Source organism: Pocillopora verrucosa, chromosome 9 (assembly GCF_036669915.1).
Source record: "Pocillopora verrucosa isolate sample1 chromosome 9, ASM3666991v2, whole genome shotgun sequence".
In the NCBI taxonomy this organism is placed as follows: Eukaryota; Metazoa; Cnidaria; class Anthozoa; order Scleractinia; family Pocilloporidae; genus Pocillopora; species Pocillopora verrucosa.
In genome coordinates this window covers 15137353-15154402 of record NC_089320.1, presented here as the reverse complement: position 1 = coordinate 15154402, position 17050 = coordinate 15137353, and the positions used below count along the sequence as shown (strand labels likewise).

The 17050-nt window shown below is 38.0% G+C and overlaps 3 protein-coding genes across 3 annotated transcripts; 1 reads left to right on the top strand and 2 right to left on the bottom strand.

The window, feature by feature from the left end:
* Positions 1–1735: 1735 nt before the first annotated feature.
* On the bottom strand, positions 1736–9380 carry LOC131789410 (uncharacterized). The gene is made up of 9 exons (XM_059106519.2): positions 9233–9380; positions 8263–8355; positions 7196–7514; positions 6478–6630; positions 5658–5852; positions 4864–4985; positions 4177–4291; positions 3404–3492; positions 1736–2673 (listed from the first exon to the last, which is right to left on the bottom strand). Exons 3-9 carry the CDS (start codon positions 7485–7487, stop codon positions 2638–2640), a joined length of 1002 nt encoding a protein of 333 aa, XP_058962502.1. The 5' UTR covers positions 7488–7514; positions 8263–8355; positions 9233–9380; the 3' UTR covers positions 1736–2637.
* Positions 9381–9484: 104 nt separating this feature from the next.
* On the top strand, positions 9485–14733 carry LOC131789416 (trafficking protein particle complex subunit 3). Its single transcript, XM_059106525.2, has 5 exons — positions 9485–9626; positions 9720–9817; positions 12553–12652; positions 13154–13336; positions 14144–14733. The coding sequence occupies exons 1-5, from the start codon at positions 9585–9587 to the stop codon at positions 14261–14263; spliced, it is 543 nt and encodes a 180-aa protein (XP_058962508.1). The 5' UTR covers positions 9485–9584; the 3' UTR covers positions 14264–14733.
* Positions 14734–14895: 162 nt separating this feature from the next.
* On the bottom strand, positions 14896–16800 carry LOC131789393 (uncharacterized). The gene has a single exon (XM_059106500.2). The coding sequence runs from the start codon at positions 16682–16684 to the stop codon at positions 15413–15415; it is 1272 nt and encodes a 423-aa protein (XP_058962483.2). The 5' UTR covers positions 16685–16800; the 3' UTR covers positions 14896–15412.
* Between the last annotated feature and the right edge of the window lie 250 nt (positions 16801–17050).

The following is a 17050-nucleotide window of genomic DNA, read 5'->3' as shown; positions in this document are numbered from 1 at the left end:
TTGCCTTCAAAACTCGTGTTCCTGTCTTTTTGTGCGAGATAACGATTCTTCTCAACTAATTCTTTTCAAATTAACTCCCCACGGTTTACCATGGAAGACAGGTTAAGCCCATTTTGAATTCTCAGAGGTGAACCATCTTTTATCGTAACAGCCTTCTTTAGCAGATGTGGATCATTCTTGGAGGTGCGCATTTGCTCAGGTAGTGAAATTGATTTGAAACGGCGTCAGATTTGAATTCACGTTTTTGCTTCAGGGTACTGATTCAATTTATGTGGGGAAGTGAACAATTACAAAAGATAAGGCCACCTCGCCAAGCAGATTTTGGAAATTTGAATAGTCCTTTACCCCAAAGAAAGACTTGAGCCTCCAACAACTAAAGAGGGTTTAAATGGCCAGTTTTGTAGTATTCCAATCATATGAAAACTGGTTACCAGTTGTTTCGTACCCACGGTCGTTTCGTACCCAACTAGGTCAATTCGTACCCAATCAGTCGTTTCGTACCCATACTAATAAAGTACGTTTTCCACGTTAAGTATGTTTAAAGTAAGAATAGAATGAACGAATAAACGAGGATAAACTAATCTACTACAAAGGGAGAAAAATGTCACACTATCACTAGCTGATTTGTGAGGCGTGAGTGGCCCAGTGGTCAGAGCGCTGGACTCTGGGTTGGACGGCCCGGGTTCAAGTCCTGGATGGGGCACTACGTTGTGGCCTTAAGCAAGTCGCTTCACTCACCTTGCTTCGTCTTCTCGGATAAGACGTGAAGCCGGAGGTCCCGTCTCCTGCAGGGTTTGGGGTAGGAGACGTTAAATTTCCCACGCACGAGATTACTGTGTGATGGATGTCCTCCCCTGGGTTGGGTTGGGTGGATCTCTAATACACGTACACGTTTAAACGAGAACTTCGGTACTCCTAGGTGTCACGTGTTTAAATATATAAGGAATATATATAAGGATAGCTATTATTGTTAAGAACGCCTCAAGTATAAACAATGGACTGTTATATCATGAATACCACATTTACTTTGCACTAGGCAATAATTTGGTGTTTGTCAAGAGGATCACAAGCCGGGATACAAAACAGAATTTTTCTGGTACGTTACTCACATGACTCTGTTAACTAGTCGTAAGCAACAATCGACATCTGTTCACGCGCTCGCTAGAGGTACTCCGAATGATTGTCTATTGGCATGGGTGCGAATTGACCAGCAGTTCGGGTACGAATCAACCGGCGCTTCGGGTACGAACCGACTTGTTCTGGATACGATCGACCGGTGGTCTGGTTACGAACCGACTGAGCACGAAACAACCGTGAGTACGAAACGACTGGAAACCAATACTTTGGCTTTGATGAACATCTTCAGTTTATATCAATACTACTCTTTTTAGTCTGTTTAGTGTAGAACATTGGTACCCGATGCAAAGCCTTCCCCGACTCGTCTCAAAACTTTGGAGAGAGAGGGGGGAAAAGAAACGAGAAACCCGCGTCTCACAGCGCTCGTGATGAGGGCCTGGTCGCGGGTTAAACGTCATCGTCTCATTGCTACTCTTAACACTCTTTGAGGAGGCCATTGGTTCGTTATAAGGTTATACCCCCTTAACCAACCTGGGGAAGGGGGGGGGGAGGGTTCTTGCAAGCACCCAGCCACGCCCTAGCTAGATGGTTTGATCCTTGGAGATTCGTCTGCATGTGAAACTTCAAACACTAAGATGAAATAACACCAAGAAACACGTGAATGAAAATTGCGCTATAATCTATTAATTATTTTCTATCAGTAAAGTTATGTAATTTCTTTCTTGGTACCAGAATTTAAACGAGTGAAAAAACTAGATCATTTAGCTATAAAAAGAGATATGGAAATTTCCCATCGGGCTGAGAAAATTTCGTGAATTACGTTGTGTTCTTGCAGATAACAGACGCACAATGTACCACAATATGTAACCCGCTCGTGCAAAGCCAATTTTCTTCGTACTCAACTAATTGTTCGCGACATCCCCCTTGGGTCTTTTGAGGGCTTTTCCTCATGCGAAGCATAAGAAATAAAAAAGGATTTCTGAAAGCTCATGGATTTTTCTCTCCTGTATTTCGAACTGGCCGTTCTTCTGGAGTTCAACTCTTTAACCCCAAGAAGTGATTAAAATGTAACTTCTATAACATTTATACATTATCCTGCAAACAGGTAACGAGAATACTCAAACTTATCGGATGGAAGTTGTTATCTTGATCTAGCAGCAAATTCTCATAACTTATTTAAAGAGAAATGTGTATAAGGTAAGGGAGAATTAACAATTAGACCCTGGGAGCTTGAAAGGTTTTAACCACTGCTTTTGATATAATTACCTTTAATTCCCATGCTCTTGCGCACTTGTTTGAAATTGCAAATAATTTCAAGTTAAATGGCTTGAAATATTTATGCCGAATTCTCTTGATGTCAGGGTAGGAAAATTTCTTAATCAAAGTTAACTTAACATCACTACAGTAACAGGAGGAAGAAATCAACGAGAGCCATCAACCTATCAACAAACGCCATACTTTTTAAACTGTGAGCTCTCCCTTAAACAATAAAACCAGCACCTCTTATATCGTGCATCATCATAAATAACAATTTACGTACAAGATAACATAGCGTCTGTATTACTTCTTCATCGATTTTCGTATCAAGGCCAACCTCTGCAAGATACAAAAAGTGGCGGAAAATATCTCAGAAACAACGTAAAAACAAACCAATCAATGATACTTTTCAACGAAAGTAGCCCTGTGATAAGGAACTTCGCCACACGAAAGAGCATCCCAGTCCAAGTCAGATCGTAAAACGGAGAGAGAGTGACGGGGATAAGAAAGTCAACAATGAATCATTTAAGTAAGAGACGCCTGTCCTTTAAACCATTTAATCCTCCTCTCTACTAGAGAATAAGATGACCCTGGCAATAAAACAGTGACGGCGTTATTGGGTTGGAACATTATTTCCGGTGACAAACTAAATTTTCCTCTCAATTAGTTATAAAATTCCGTTCCAATTACCCTTCACGAATTTCAGTTTGACAGATTGGTGACTGATATTTATTTGAAAAGCCGCGGCAATCGAACACCAAAGATATATGTTTCAGACAGTATAAACGACAGCTCTATTCAAATTGAGATAAACTCTAACCAAGTCTGGCTACCTTGGTACTTCAAATGACCAAAATCCGTTTTAATCTTTTCTTTTTTCAATCTTCCACAACTTAAATAAATTGTTCTGAATTGCACCAAACAGTTTTAAAGTTGAGCCTTTATTTCGATATTTTTCGTCCATGTAAGTTACAGCCAATAGATTGGTTGCAAAAATTTTCTTATAATTGTGAATTAACCCTATTATGACAAGAACGGCGAGAATTTGAAACAACTTTTTTGCACTGACCTGTTTGTGAGCTTCTGTAGTGGCCTGTTTCTTAAACGGTCGAAGTTCATCGCTACCAAATCCTGGGATCCACATGTTCCAACACCTTTCTATAAAATGTACACAGAACAACCAAAACAAAAATAATAAGATAACAGACGATACATACTAGTTGAGATACTCAGTGCAAGACAAGTGTTTAATTATTTTGGCCTAAAAAGATGCAGTGATTATCTCGGTCTAACGCATCCAACTGGTTAGAGAGCTTTGGCAGTGCGAGAATAAAATGCCTTGCCTTAGAACACAATTCACTAACCCTAGTACATCTAACTTTTGATCTGGCGTTCAACTCGTCAACCATTTAGCAACCACGTCTCCCGCCATTGCTCCAGGAGCTTTTACCTGTTTCTGTCACATGAAATGACGACTTAACAATACTGCTACTTCCCCTGGACGGGATGTTACTTCATTCAAGCGATAACCACCCCCACCCCCCTCTTCCTAAGCATTTTGTCATGTTTCCTTGTTTCCTTTACAGTTTGCAGGCAGCAATTTATATTCGTGGGGGGGAGGGGGAGGGGGGGGGAAGGCAGAAGAAGCAATGCGAGAGTTAAATCTCTTGCCCAAGAGCACAACTCAAGGACCCCTATGGGGGGTCGACCCCAGACCTCTTGATCGGGAGTCCGGCTTAGTAACCATTACACTAGCATGTCTCCTAATACCTACACATGCACTGTTAAGAAATATGTTGATGAGAATAGTCTAATCGTGATTGAACTCTGTGAAATACAAACCTAGGTGCAGCTGAACATCTCGTACTTCTAATGTGTTTGATTTTCGATGCTTAGCGATCTGACAGGAAGCCGTTACAACACTTTCAATAAAGTCATCTGCAATCTGCAGTAACAGCTGTAACACGGAAAACAAACCAGTCTTTAAATTTTTAGAAGAAGTTCCTCACAGTAGCTTAACCACTTCACTCTCAATATCTAATAAATCATTCCCCTTACTTCTCACAGTTTTAGTACTGAGAAGTTGGTTTTATCTTAGGGTTAAAAGTTCGCCAAAAGTTTGACAGGAATGGAGTCACTAAACGCTGCAACCGTCAGCCAAATAGGACAAATCTCCTGAATTTATTTTGTAACAAAGCAAAATTCTTTGTAGTAACCTTTTGGGCCAGGATAAAATCCTTAGTTGATCAAGCTTGTCTGGCCAAGAAGGCTGAAAACAAGAATTTTGCCAATTTGCACTCATCATAACCCCAGGCTATGTCGATGAATCGGACGTACGATGAACAATCAGAAACAACATGCTGCTTGTCTATTCTTAGCTTGTACAGAGCTGCCCCTTGGAGCTTTGTTTGGCAACATTACTCACCAACACTGTAAGTAGTTTTTGAAAGTATCTAAGACACCACACTTGCTTGCAACCTTATAATAAAGAAAAAGGGACGGGGGGGAGGGGGGGGGGAAGAAACTCACATCCTCAACATCATCGTCCATCTGTTCTCGAGGGTCAATCTCGTGAAGCAAGTCTTGCAGTCGTCGTTTGGTCAGAACTTGGTTCGGTGCCGGGCTACTACTGTCCCCCCTCAGGGCTGTTCCTAGAAATGAATAGTGATAAAGATAACGTGAAACAAATTAGAACTAAGGAAAAAAACCGAGCGAAAGATAGCATTTCAATTGATAGTTGTAAAAATTAAAAGCAAACCATTCACCCAGTCAATCAGAACGAAGGTTAAAATCTCTAGGAACCAATCAGAGATCAAAGTAAATGCACGTGGATATCTCTTCGTCAACCAAAACAAACTTTTGAATCTAATGGGCAGTACAGTAAAATACGGCCCGCTAAATTGACCAATCATAGCGCATGTACCAACTGAGAGCTACAAAATTGTCAAACACTCTTGTTATCATCTTGCACAGAAAACAAGGTCCAATTGTTCTTTCACTGCTTATTTTAATAAAAAAATCAAAGCAGCTTAAGTTCATCAGGATACAAACTGGGAAAACATAGCAATTTCCAAATAAATGTCCAAAACTACTTTTAAATAACTCGTTTGAGATGACATTACAAATTCGAAGGCCTCTAACACAGGCCTCTTTCTGCCACCTTCATTTTCACTTGATCTTCATTATAAGTTTTAAGCAACCTTGTTCCAAGGGCCTCTCTTCCCCCCCCCTCCCCCCCTCCCCTCCTTTCCACCAAACACAGTGAGAAAGGAATGAAAAGAAGAGAGATCCTTGGAATAATGCTTATAAATACAGCTTCTTACCAGCAGCTTGTGTTGAAATTCCTTTAGACACAGCAGCTGATATTGGTGCTGGTGCGATGTTGGTAACATGTCCCCCTGATGGTACAGCTGCAGATACTGTCCCCGATGGAGCAAGTGTGATTGGCATGTGAACAGGGGACTTGTTAGGTGCTAAATGCCTCTGTAGAGTTACAGTCTGTGCCACACCTGAAGCCACTGAGGGGAAATTACAAAACAATATAGAGGGGTCAGTTTTGAAGACATGATAAAAGATCTTCATAACAGGTTGCTCTGTTATCCTGAATGCCTTCCTCTTTAAAGCCACAGTTTAGGCTTGATGTGCAAAATACTCCCTGACAAGAACATCTGGAGGTCTAATCCAACATCCATATTTCTGATTCTGTCTTAATTGAAGGGGTATGAACCTGAACAATGGCACACTTAACATTGTTTATATGTGTAGGCTGCCATGAGACACTATTTTCACATTGTCTCTTTCTGCCCAAAAGTATAAATACATACCAGCATGCTAACCTGTTGCATATTTTCATCTAAACTAAGTTGCTCTAAAATTTCACTTTCTATCTCCATGTGATTTCTGCTGTTACCTACAGGTTATTCTGTATCAGTTGAAGTTTAGGGTTTGTTTTCGCATTTATTTTCCACCTCATACAAGATGTTTAGGTAAAAAAAAAAAAGAAAATAAAAAAAAAAAAACAGAGAGAGAAGTCTGGGAATTTGTCAGCCATTGTACAAATCTGACTCTGTGAATCTGTACTCTGATATAGCATGCTGTTTCAGCCAACAAGAACATGCATTATATAGCAACTTAGCCACAAACCTTGCATGGGTCTGTTTGTGAGAGTAACTGTGGGTTTAATGCCTTGTCCTGGTTGTGCTGGGGCGACAGTTCTGACTGCTATCTGCTGTCCAGGTGCTAGAGTCTGTGTGACTTGAAGAGTGGTAGGTTGAGGTGACTTCACTGTACGTTGAACTGTAATTCAATTTATCATAGAAATTATTGTCAATAAAAAATTTTATATGATGTTTATATTTGAAAATGTTTTATCTTAGTTTAGAATATTATCCCACTTTTTTTTTTACTTAATGGTTTGTATCTTATTTTTCTGCAGTTAAAATGCAAAATGAGGCAGAAATTAAAGTACACTGTTTTCAACAAGTTTTAAAAGAAAATTGCTAAGAAGCTCATTCTTTTTTTCAACACAAGCCATATTCCATTACAGAAATGAAGAACTGAGCAACAGAACCAGCAAAATTTCAGCCAATGCTTAAGTAGTCAAATGTTATTGTATCTGAGAATACTGAAATTATGAACAGAAAACAAAATTCTTTACATGAACTGAGTGAAGGAGAAAATCTGGCCCACAATAAAAGAAATTGGAAATACCGGTAACCTCACCATTTTCTGAGTTTGAATATGCACAACTTGAGTTTCTAATGCTGACTTTTTGATCATGAGCCCCTAATAAACTACTTGGTCCCACAATTTTCAAATAAAATGAATATGGTAGCACCAAATGTGAATAAACCTTCCTTACTTCCATCTGCAGTTCTCTGAAGCTGTTGAATGGATGCTGGATTAATGACCACATTTTGAGGCTGAATTGGTTGCAAAGTAGTCGTCTGAGGGAGAATAGTCTTTGCGGCCAGTGAGGCCTGACCAACAGGGATCCCACCAGTGACAGTGGTTGCAGGAAGGACAGTAGTCTGTTGGTTTGGTAATGCTGTGGTTGCAGGAGCAATCTTTGTCATCTGCATGGTGTTGGGTGCTGCCACATGAGTAGGTACCAAGACCTGAGTGACAGGTGTCATGACAGTTGTTGTTCTCATCACAGCTATCTTGCCTTCCTGGATTGCCTTTTGAAAACAATTGGTTTAGAAAAAATATCAAATTTGATATGTTTTTGTTTGCAGTTCTTTTTTCTGATCCCAAGGAAGAATCTCACTCACCACTCAGACATTGTATCTTGATCACCAGGTTGGGTGCAGTTTGCATACATAATACATACTATGCACCCTTCAGATATTTACTCCTTTTCAGAGGACAATTTTTTCATTCATGATTGAGGTTCTTACGGGGTATAGTTCTCTTTGTAAGGAGATGATTCTTGGGATTTGAAACTGACATGTAAGGAATTTTGCTAAAAAATCAACAAGTAAATGCTGTTGGAAAATGTTTGGGCACATCTGATCAAGGTTAGATAAAACAAAGTGGTTTGGATCCAAGTTCTTTTCAAGTTTTTGGGCCAAAGATGTCTATGCCTATGGTCCAAAAACCTTGGTAAAAACATGGCTCCACACCCATCCTAAATAATTCAGTATGCACAGTTAGCAAAACTTTGGATCTGTGGTCATTTCTAAATGTGTCCATATGCAATTTTTTCTGCTGTGTAAACAACCTTTTAAAAGGCGATTTTTATTCAGTTCTACAAATCTAAAGCCAATCAAAGCAATCACAATGGCTAATTAGACCAAAGGCAAGTACAACAAGGGACCAACTACAGTTCAAACTCAAAATATTCAACTAGCACCTGGAAGGGGAAAATGTTGATAGTCACAAATCAAATAACTACAGAAATGCCAGTCCTTGAAAATGTTTTCTTACCTTTTCATTTTCTGCCTTCAGTCTACGAAAAAGAACCTTAAGCCGTTCAACTTCCTTTGCTTGCTCTGGAGTGTACGGACCTGGGCCATATCCCTGAGGAGAAAGCAATACACCCTTGAGGTATATGCTGATATTTACAACATATTTGACAAGCAAGCAATATAATGAGCTAAGCTTAGTTTCAAGCCAAGTTCATCAATAAGTCCTCTGAAGCTTTTCAATGGTAGAGCATCTGTCTGAAAAATTCTTCAATCTTAGTCTAAAACTTGATATTTCTAGTGCCACACATGCAACAAATGATCACATGTAACATCAGACATGAACAATGATTTGTAAACTATCAATCTGTCACATCCTAACATCGGTATACATATTCTCTTTACTGTTCTTCCAACATTTCTTTTGTGCTGACAAGGAGAATTTGTTTAACAATCAAGAGCTTGTTTAGTTGGTGATCAGTTCCTTCATTCTTGTGACCTTATTGTGTGATTCAGGGGTGATATTGTAAGGAGAGATTGTGTGCTGCTCACTGTCAAAGGGTCACATTTCCATATAAACTTTACACTGATTTTGATATCTTGCAAAATTAACGGCAATCTTGATTTCGAACGTCAAGTAAAACCCTAGTTTTGGTTTGTATAACTGCAATTTCATGTAATATGATTAACTCCCTTCTTATCAAAACTAACAAGTTCAACAACTTCATCTCCCTAATCAACAATATCTTCATTGTTCTGAAGTGATTTCGAAAATATAGTATCCCGAATATTTACATGTATCTGTTCATGCCGACGAAAATTGTACGGAACCCCTCAGATAACCCGACACTGATATTTACTGAGTTCTTCCTTGTCTAGTTAGGCTGGAAACTAAATTCCTATTTCCTTAGCTAAACATAGCCCACTTTCGTTAAAATATACTGCCCAATAATTGCCCCTTCAATTAATGATAACTAAGCTTGAATGCAAACCTGGATTCTCTTTTGAATATCTTGCAACACCTCGACGATACTTTTCTGCTGTCCAGTCTTTGGAGAGGACGAAGCAGTCGTGACAGTTGGTAGCGACTACCGATAGAAAACGAAATCAAATATGTCAAAATTGTAAAACGATCTATCAATCTAACAATCTAAGAGAACGAGCACACACAAAGCTTCCTACTCACCGCCATGATAGCAAGTGGTTACCAAGCTAATTTTAAAAGGCGCGGCTGCCAAGGCTTTGTAGTGAAAGCAGCCATGTTTTACTCTGGCAGTGGGTAACCTTCGTTGTTTTAACTTGATTTTCAAATTTTCTCCGTTTTGAAAATTTGAATTTATCATAATGTCTCGTCAATCGACTGTTCGTGCCGACAATAGAAAAGTGGTGAGTTGTTTGGTTCGTTTGAAGACTTCAAAACCAGTGTCATGAAGAGCCAGGATTATTAACGAAGGCAATTTGATTTTCACTCTTATCTAGAGTGCAGAGCTGTTTGTCCTGACGCACGGAGCACTTGTAGCACAGCTGGTTAAAGACTATGAGAGTGATGAAGAAGTGAACAAGCAGCTTGACAAAATGTGAGTAGTTATTCAAAGAAACTTCTACAGAGATGTAATGTAAGCATGGGAAAGAAGCCTTCCGTTGTTAACCCCTGAACTTTTCGAAGTGATTTACATAAGACTTCTCCCTACAATATCCATACACTATCCAGCAAACAGGTAATGAGAATACTCCAACTCATCAGATTGAATTGTTGTCTTGATTGTATAATAACTTCTCATTACTAATCTACATGTAAAATGGAAATGTGTAGATGCTAGAGGGGAGAATTAACAACAAAATCTTGGGAGTGAAAGGGTTAAGTTATTACTGTGTAAATCATTCATTACAATGGTGACAGACTACCCTGGGAAAGTGCAAGTTGCAAGGGATTTAGAAGGATGAGGTAGTTAACAGCTTCACTGCATTTAGCTCATTAGCTCGTTAAAATCCACACTTCCAGAAATTATCTCCTTTCATTATCTCCTTTTTTTCTCTCAAAGTGTCAAGGAGTATTGTTACTTCCTGTGGGTGGTATATAGGTTCAATGTATGTCACTACCCACCCTTACCTAGCAATTGATCAGTTCTCATTATAGTTTACTGGGTACTGTCATTTTGTACTTATGGGTGGAAAGAGGTAACATGTCTTGCCCAGGTTTACAGTCAAGTTGCCAGAGAGTTATCTTGCCTGTAGTCATGTCACCTGAAACCTGAGTCATGTTGCCTGAAATTCAAGTGATGTTGCCCAAAAAAAAAAAGTCAAGTTGCCCGAAGAAACAAATATTGAAAATATCAGAATTTCAGACTTTATAAATAGGCAATAAAAATGAGAATTTTTTATCACTAAAGTGATAGTCCCCCCTGTTGATTGTTTCTAACAACAAAGGGAAACGTTGTTTGTTTCCAACAACAAAATGAGACATTGAGAAACTTTATCTTGGTTTCTAACAATACCATGAAGACTTTGACTACACAGAAATCGATTGTATGGTCAGAATTGAAATCTGTTGGAGTAATGACTCTAAAAAAACATTGTTTGTTTCTAAGAACAAAATGGAGCATTGTTTGTTTAGTATATACTTGTTTCTTACTCACAGACCTTTCATAAGCTTGAGAAACTTTTCCTTGGTTTCTAACAAAGCCACGAAGACTTTGACTACACAGAAATCGATCATATGGTAAAAATCGAGGTCTTTGCAATCCTTCGGTCTGAGACGCTGGTGCACCATGTTAGCTGCCCTGACGTTCTAGTGTGGTTTGGGTAGCTTCCCTTTCTTGTTAGAAACAAACAATGCTTTTAGAGTCGTTACTCAAACATATTTCAAGTCTGACCATACAATCAATTTCTGTGTAGGCAAAGTCTTCATGGTGTTGTTAGAAACCAAGATAAAGTTTCTCAAGCTTATGAAATGACTGTGAGTAAGAAATGATTACATACCAAACGAACAACACTTCATTTTGTTGTTAGAAACAAACAATGTTTCCCTTTGTTGTTAGGAACAAAAAACACTTTTAGAATCTTCATTTTGTTTTCAGAAACAAAGAGCGCTTTTATTATGATAAAAATTTCTCAACTTTATTTCCTATTTCAACGTTTCCCTTTGTTGTTAGGAATGAACAACACTTTAAGAATCTTCATGGTGTTGTCGGAAACAAAGAGCGCTTTATTGCCTATATACAGTCTGAAATTCTGATCTTTTTAGCATTTGTTTCTTTGGGTGACTTGACTTTTTTTTTTCGGGCAACATGACTCAGGTTTTGGGCAACATGACTTTGGGCAAGATGACTTTCAGGCGACTTGACCAGTTCCCCTTGTCCAAGAATGTAACACATTAAAGCATGTCACACCTTAGGCCTGTAGCTTTCATTCTGGGCTCCAGGGGCCTGTTTGGTGTAAGACTTACTAATTTAATAGGCCTGAGAAGCAGATGTTGTTGGCTGTCTTTCATTTGAGATCAGGATTTTGGCAAATGTAAAATTCAAACAATGAAGATAACAGAATGAGAAACAAGATGGACTGGTGTTTGAGCAAAGACTTACATTGTAATTTGGTCAAATTAGATGTAGAAATATTACATCAGGCCTTTAATGTTCCCTGCAGTTTTGAGAAACAGGTCCTAGAGCATTAAGCATAAGGACCACATGCTGCATAAAATGAGCAACACTCAATTTACTTAAGAAATTTAAAGAGACCACAGCAAATTAACGAGTGAAGTTAAAATAGGAGGATTTCAACCTCCTTACTGGACTTATCAAACTTTATTTTTCCCTTATTACTTTGGAAATGCACTTATAGGAAATAGACACCTTAAATAGATGAAATACTTTAGTTTGTAATGCAGAGGCATGTATCAATCAAAGAAATTACTCTGTATTAGGTTAATAAAAGGATGAAAGTGAGACCAAGGACAAAGTTGGTCAAATATCAAACTTACATTTTACCTAGGAATCTTGCGATACTCTTAAGTCATTCAGTTTGTTTCCTAATGTCAAAACTATCTCAAAACTGAAAATGGAACATAGTGTTGAATTAGAAATTTAAAAAATTTGCCATCTTTGTTCACATTCTTTAGACAATGCAAAGTTTGGTCATTTCACATTGATTTTGCAAAGAAATTTGCAAAGATTTATAATGCACCTGTACAGCCATTGTTCTGCTTATTAAACCTTTCCTTTAGTGAACTTCCAGTTGCCATTGCCATCATGGTTTTCTTAAATTCCATATTTTCCCAAAGAAGGAAGTGCGAATAAGGTGATTATTTTCTTTATAGGGGTTATAATATTGGTGTGCGATTAGTAGAGGACTTCTTGGCAAGATCCAATGTTGGAAGGTGTCATGACTTTCGAGAAACTGCTGATGTTATTGCCAAGGTTAGTTAAAATTCCTTGAAAAAAGTTTCATGAACTTCTCTACCTAAGAGTGCAGACCACATGAAAGTGATAGAATGATTTCTGGCAACATTTCTAATTGTCAGGTCTTATTTCACCTGAGGGACACTAAGTGTAGCTTAAAATGTTTTTGGTGAGTCAGGACTCACAAAATACGAAAACCAGAGAGAGTTGTCTGAGGTGGAAGTGAATTATAGAGTCCCAAGCCTGAAGGCTCGGAAGTATGTAAGTGTGCTATAATAATGAACAAAATCAGTGACCACACCATGTTGACTTAGTATTTTTTAACTCCCTATTTAGCAACAAATTTAAATTTTCAATATTCCTCTTCCCCACTTCTGCTGAAAAGCAGAGAAAAAATATATAACTGACAGTACCTCTTTAAATTTTCTTACAGTCTCTTGTAAATTTATTTTAAAAAATATATGCTTAATTTCTGAAATTGATGTTTTTCTTTGCTTTTTTTTTCCTTTTTCTTAACAGTTGGGATTTAAAATGTTCTTGGGTATTTCACCAGTGGTAACAAATTGGAGTGCAGCATCAGATGAATTTTCCTTAATACTAGACAACAATCCCATGGCAGAGTTTGCTGAGTTGCCAGAAGGACATGAAGGACTTCTTTTCTCCAACATACTGTGTGGTGTCCTGAGGGGAGCCCTTGAAATGGTAAGAGTCCAAGGCGTGTTGATATGTCCTTTCGAACAGGACGACTTTTACTGCGGGTTTGAAACTTTCCTTCCACTTAGTGAACACTTCTCAAATTAAATTAATGGATATTGTATGGAGAAGTTACATGCTAATCACTTCTGTGAGGTAAAGGGTGAATAATGCACATGGAAAAATTAGGTGGTTCTGATTGGCTGAAAACAAGTGCATTTTCGTGTAACACATATGCAAAGTTGCAACACGAGTGCAAAGTTGTAACACTGGTGCATGCTCTCAAAATTTTGTCTGTCTCGACTTTCTGTGAAATTTTTTCATGTGCATCATTAACAAGTACTAGCATGATTTCTCTTGCCATTTGGTGTGATTAAAGGGCTTGTGCAATTTTGTTGTCTTTGAAAATTTTACTGGAGCCTATTAACCCCAAATTGCACTTACAGTCATATTATATCATTTGCAAATAGCACCCAACTAGTATCTGGTAGGCATGGGTCTGAATCCTATCAAAGCCTGAATTTTGTCAAGCATCTTTTCTGCAGTTGCTTAAATTGTAGCTTACTTGTGAAGATCCTTGTTTTGCTTTAACAAGACCTGATAAAATTATTAGAACATATCAATAATTGACATTTTAGGCATGTAGTAACTAATATTACAGCTCAGTAATGAGGTCTGTCAAATTTCCTAGAAACCCAAAAATTATTGAGTTATCTCATAAATTGCTGTAAAGCCTAGTCTGTATCTCCTCGTTCTTCAAAAACTGCTGACATGGTGGAAACAAATAATCTTTTTTTTGCATTATTTCCCTCTCAGGTACAAATGGAAGTTGATGTTTGGTTTGTTCATGATTCGTTAAGAGGCGACGAGACAACAGAAATTAGACTCAAGTTTATAAAGAAGTTAGAAGATGCTCTCCCCGCTGGCGAGGACTAATACTGCATTTATACCATGTATAACACTCTGTATAGGAGATATTTTAAACGAAAAACTCAAACAACGATTGTCTGCTACTGAAATGTTATGCAATCCTACATTTATTAGTAGGCTTTGCGTGTTGTCACGGATGATGAAAAATTTCGGATAGGTAATTTTAATGACTTTCTTTGAACCAATGTCGAGTTGATTGTTGAAATATCGAGAAGTTTTTACTTATGACTTGATTAGCTATTTTGGTGTTTAATTGTAAACTATGTTATCACTCAACATTCAACACATCAGAAAACATCTCATTTCTCCTTTAAAACACGTAAAACAATTCTTTGATGAAATAGATGAAGGAATACTTGGGTTATTTTAAATTGTTGTGGTTAAATATAAATGTTTTTTTAGAAATCAGTTTATTGTTGTCAGCAGACGAGGAAAAAAAAACCACTCTAGAAACAACTCGTTTAGGCCTCTCAGGCGCGTTCTAGTAGTGAAGAATTTTCCACGACGTCACTATTGCGTGCTGTAATACATATGACATTAAATTTTAAATAGCTTTGCAGGATATTTTTCGTAACTGTGTTCTGACAAATTAGTTTTTCGTAACCACAGATTCCTTAGAAGTGAACTAGTATACGTAGTATTATAAATTATGGCATATACCCCTAATTGAAAAGGAGACAGCGAGTTTAATTAGACGTCCATCACAAAATATCGAACAATAAACATCCTTCCTCCTCCTGACAGAAAAAAGATGAAAAACATGCAAAACGGATCTATTTTGTCTAAGACTTTTGAACCTTCTGGGCAAGTAGCTAAGAATGTTAAAAAAAAAAAAATTAAGAGACCACATGGAGTCTTTTGTAATTTTTGTCGGTAGTTGTCACAAACATCGTTTTTTTTTTGTCAGGTGTTGCTAGGAAGTTTTCAAAATATTTCAAAAGATTTGGATAGACATTTCTGGAACAAAAGCGTTCGGGAAAATTTTAAAATTATTTTCTAAGCAATCATAGTACAGAGTCTAAATTAATTGTTTTCGAGATATGTAATAGGTAAATGCTTGTCCAATATATGTCTACTATGTTTTCAGTAGAATACACAATTTTTTCATGAAAGGCTGTTTATAGACGGAAATAGCCAGGGGAGCTGAAATTAAATCTAGATACTTTCGCATCTGTTCATGCCTAGAGACCAATCTTTGTCTTCGTTGTTTTGAACGCCTCTGCACGAAATGTTTTCTTCCAGTTGTGTTAGTGCTCTCTGCAACTGTTGCACAGCCCTTTTTCTTGTCAAGCGGATGTTTTCGTCTCGATTTGCTTCAATGCCATCCAATTCGATCAAAAGACGCGTAAGTTTTTCTTCAATAGCTAGGTACGCCTTACTCTTGCTACTTTCATCAAAAGCAAGTACTTCCTTTTCAAGCTTTTCTGCTTTCTTGAGAATACTTTGAATTATTAAAAGTTTATTTTTGCTTTCATTTTCAACTGAAAATTCCAGTGGTAATGAGTCTTCACTTTGAGACTCATCGCCTTTGTCTGTGTATTCTTTAATGTATTCCTTAAATTGTTCAGTATTGGTCTTGGTGATTTCCTCCCTAACATCTCCACCGCCGTTGAAATAAGATTTTCCCAAAGCTTCTTGGCTCGTAGCCATATCGAAGTAGTCCTTTTTGTCAAAACTAACGGCGCAAGCGTTGTCAATGTCGAGTACAGTGTAATTATCCTTCTTCATATCGACCTCAGCTTCCTTGGTAGTTTTTTCTTCATCTTGAACGCTTTCTGAGCCGCAGGCATCTTCTATTTTGCCATCTGCCTCGATCACTTTATTTTCTTTTAGAATCTCCTCTCCGTTTTCACCCCCACCTTTTACTTTCTCATCGACTTCAACCTGAATGGGAATACTGAAAGACGTCTTGGGTAGAGATATTCTACTAATCTCTGGCGCGGAGGGCGAAGTTTCTCGTAAACTTCTGGCACTATACGTATTTCTTCTTCCCAGTCTTACAGGAAGACTTGATCCGGACAAGTAATGATCTTCAAACACCTTCTGCAAATCTCCAACAAATGGATTTTCTCTGAAAAAATGTCTTCTTTGTTCTTTTCGTTCGGTGTGATTTTGTTGTTCACAAGGCTCATCTTCACTCGATTTTTGAACTCGCTGAAAATGTTCAGGCAAACTATATTTCCACAATTTGTATTGCTGATTTTTTATGTTTCCATTTTTCCTTTGTTTCGACGAATCATCGGTGTTTTGTGTGTTTTCGTGTGCTGTCTTTGAAGATCTTTCTTTAGAAGCCTCGCACGGGTTTGAAACAGTTTCCACGACCAATTTCAGTTTCGGTCTACTGGGCAAACTCGAGGATCGAGAGAAAATGCGGGGTTTTCCCTGCTTGAACTCGGGGTGAACTGTTACCGGGATCTCTCTGCTCATAGTTAAGTCTCGACACGAGTAACTTAGTCATCTAACAAGACGTTGTAGCGATTGAAAAGACATAAGGATTAGAGATGAGTCCCAGAAGATGAGGGATTTAAAGAATGGAAAACAAATGCTCGCGGTATTGATCATGTTGATTTACTACTTGAACTTGGTCACGCATACTCAAGTTCACGCTGGGTGCACGCGCGAACATCGTTCTCGTTTTTACCAGTAAAAATTTTGCAAGTATGAAAAAGTATCTGCATCAAATAAAACTGCTTTATGATTCTTAATACTCTAATTTAGGTACCGGTTTTCTCAGCTTAGAATTTCCGTGCTCGACAGAATCTAGAACATCGATACAAATGGATCTTTCTAGAA

Coding starts and splice junctions, on each gene's coding strand:
- LOC131789416 (XM_059106525.2), top strand. CDS start 9,585: ATGTCTCGTCAATCGACTGTTCGTGCCGACAATAGAAAAGTG. Junction 12,653..13,153: donor CTGCTGATGTTATTGCCAAG/GTTAGTTAAAAT, acceptor TTTTCTTAACAG/TTGGGATTTAAAATGTTCTT. Junction 13,337..14,143: donor TGAGGGGAGCCCTTGAAATG/GTAAGAGTCCAA, acceptor TTTCCCTCTCAG/GTACAAATGGAAGTTGATGT.
- LOC131789393 (XM_059106500.2), bottom strand. CDS start 16,684: ATGAGCAGAGAGATCCCGGTAACAGTTCACCCCGAGTTCAAGCAGGGA.
- LOC131789410 (XM_059106519.2), bottom strand. CDS start 7,487: ATGAGAACAACAACTGTCATGACACCTGTCACTCAGGTCTTGGTACCT. Junction 6,631..7,195: donor TCAGAGAACTGCAGATGGAA/GTAAGGAAGGTT, acceptor ATTGAATTACAG/TTCAACGTACAGTGAAGTCA. Junction 3,493..4,176: donor AGATGTTCAGCTGCACCTAG/GTTTGTATTTCA, acceptor TACATTTTATAG/AAAGGTGTTGGAACATGTGG.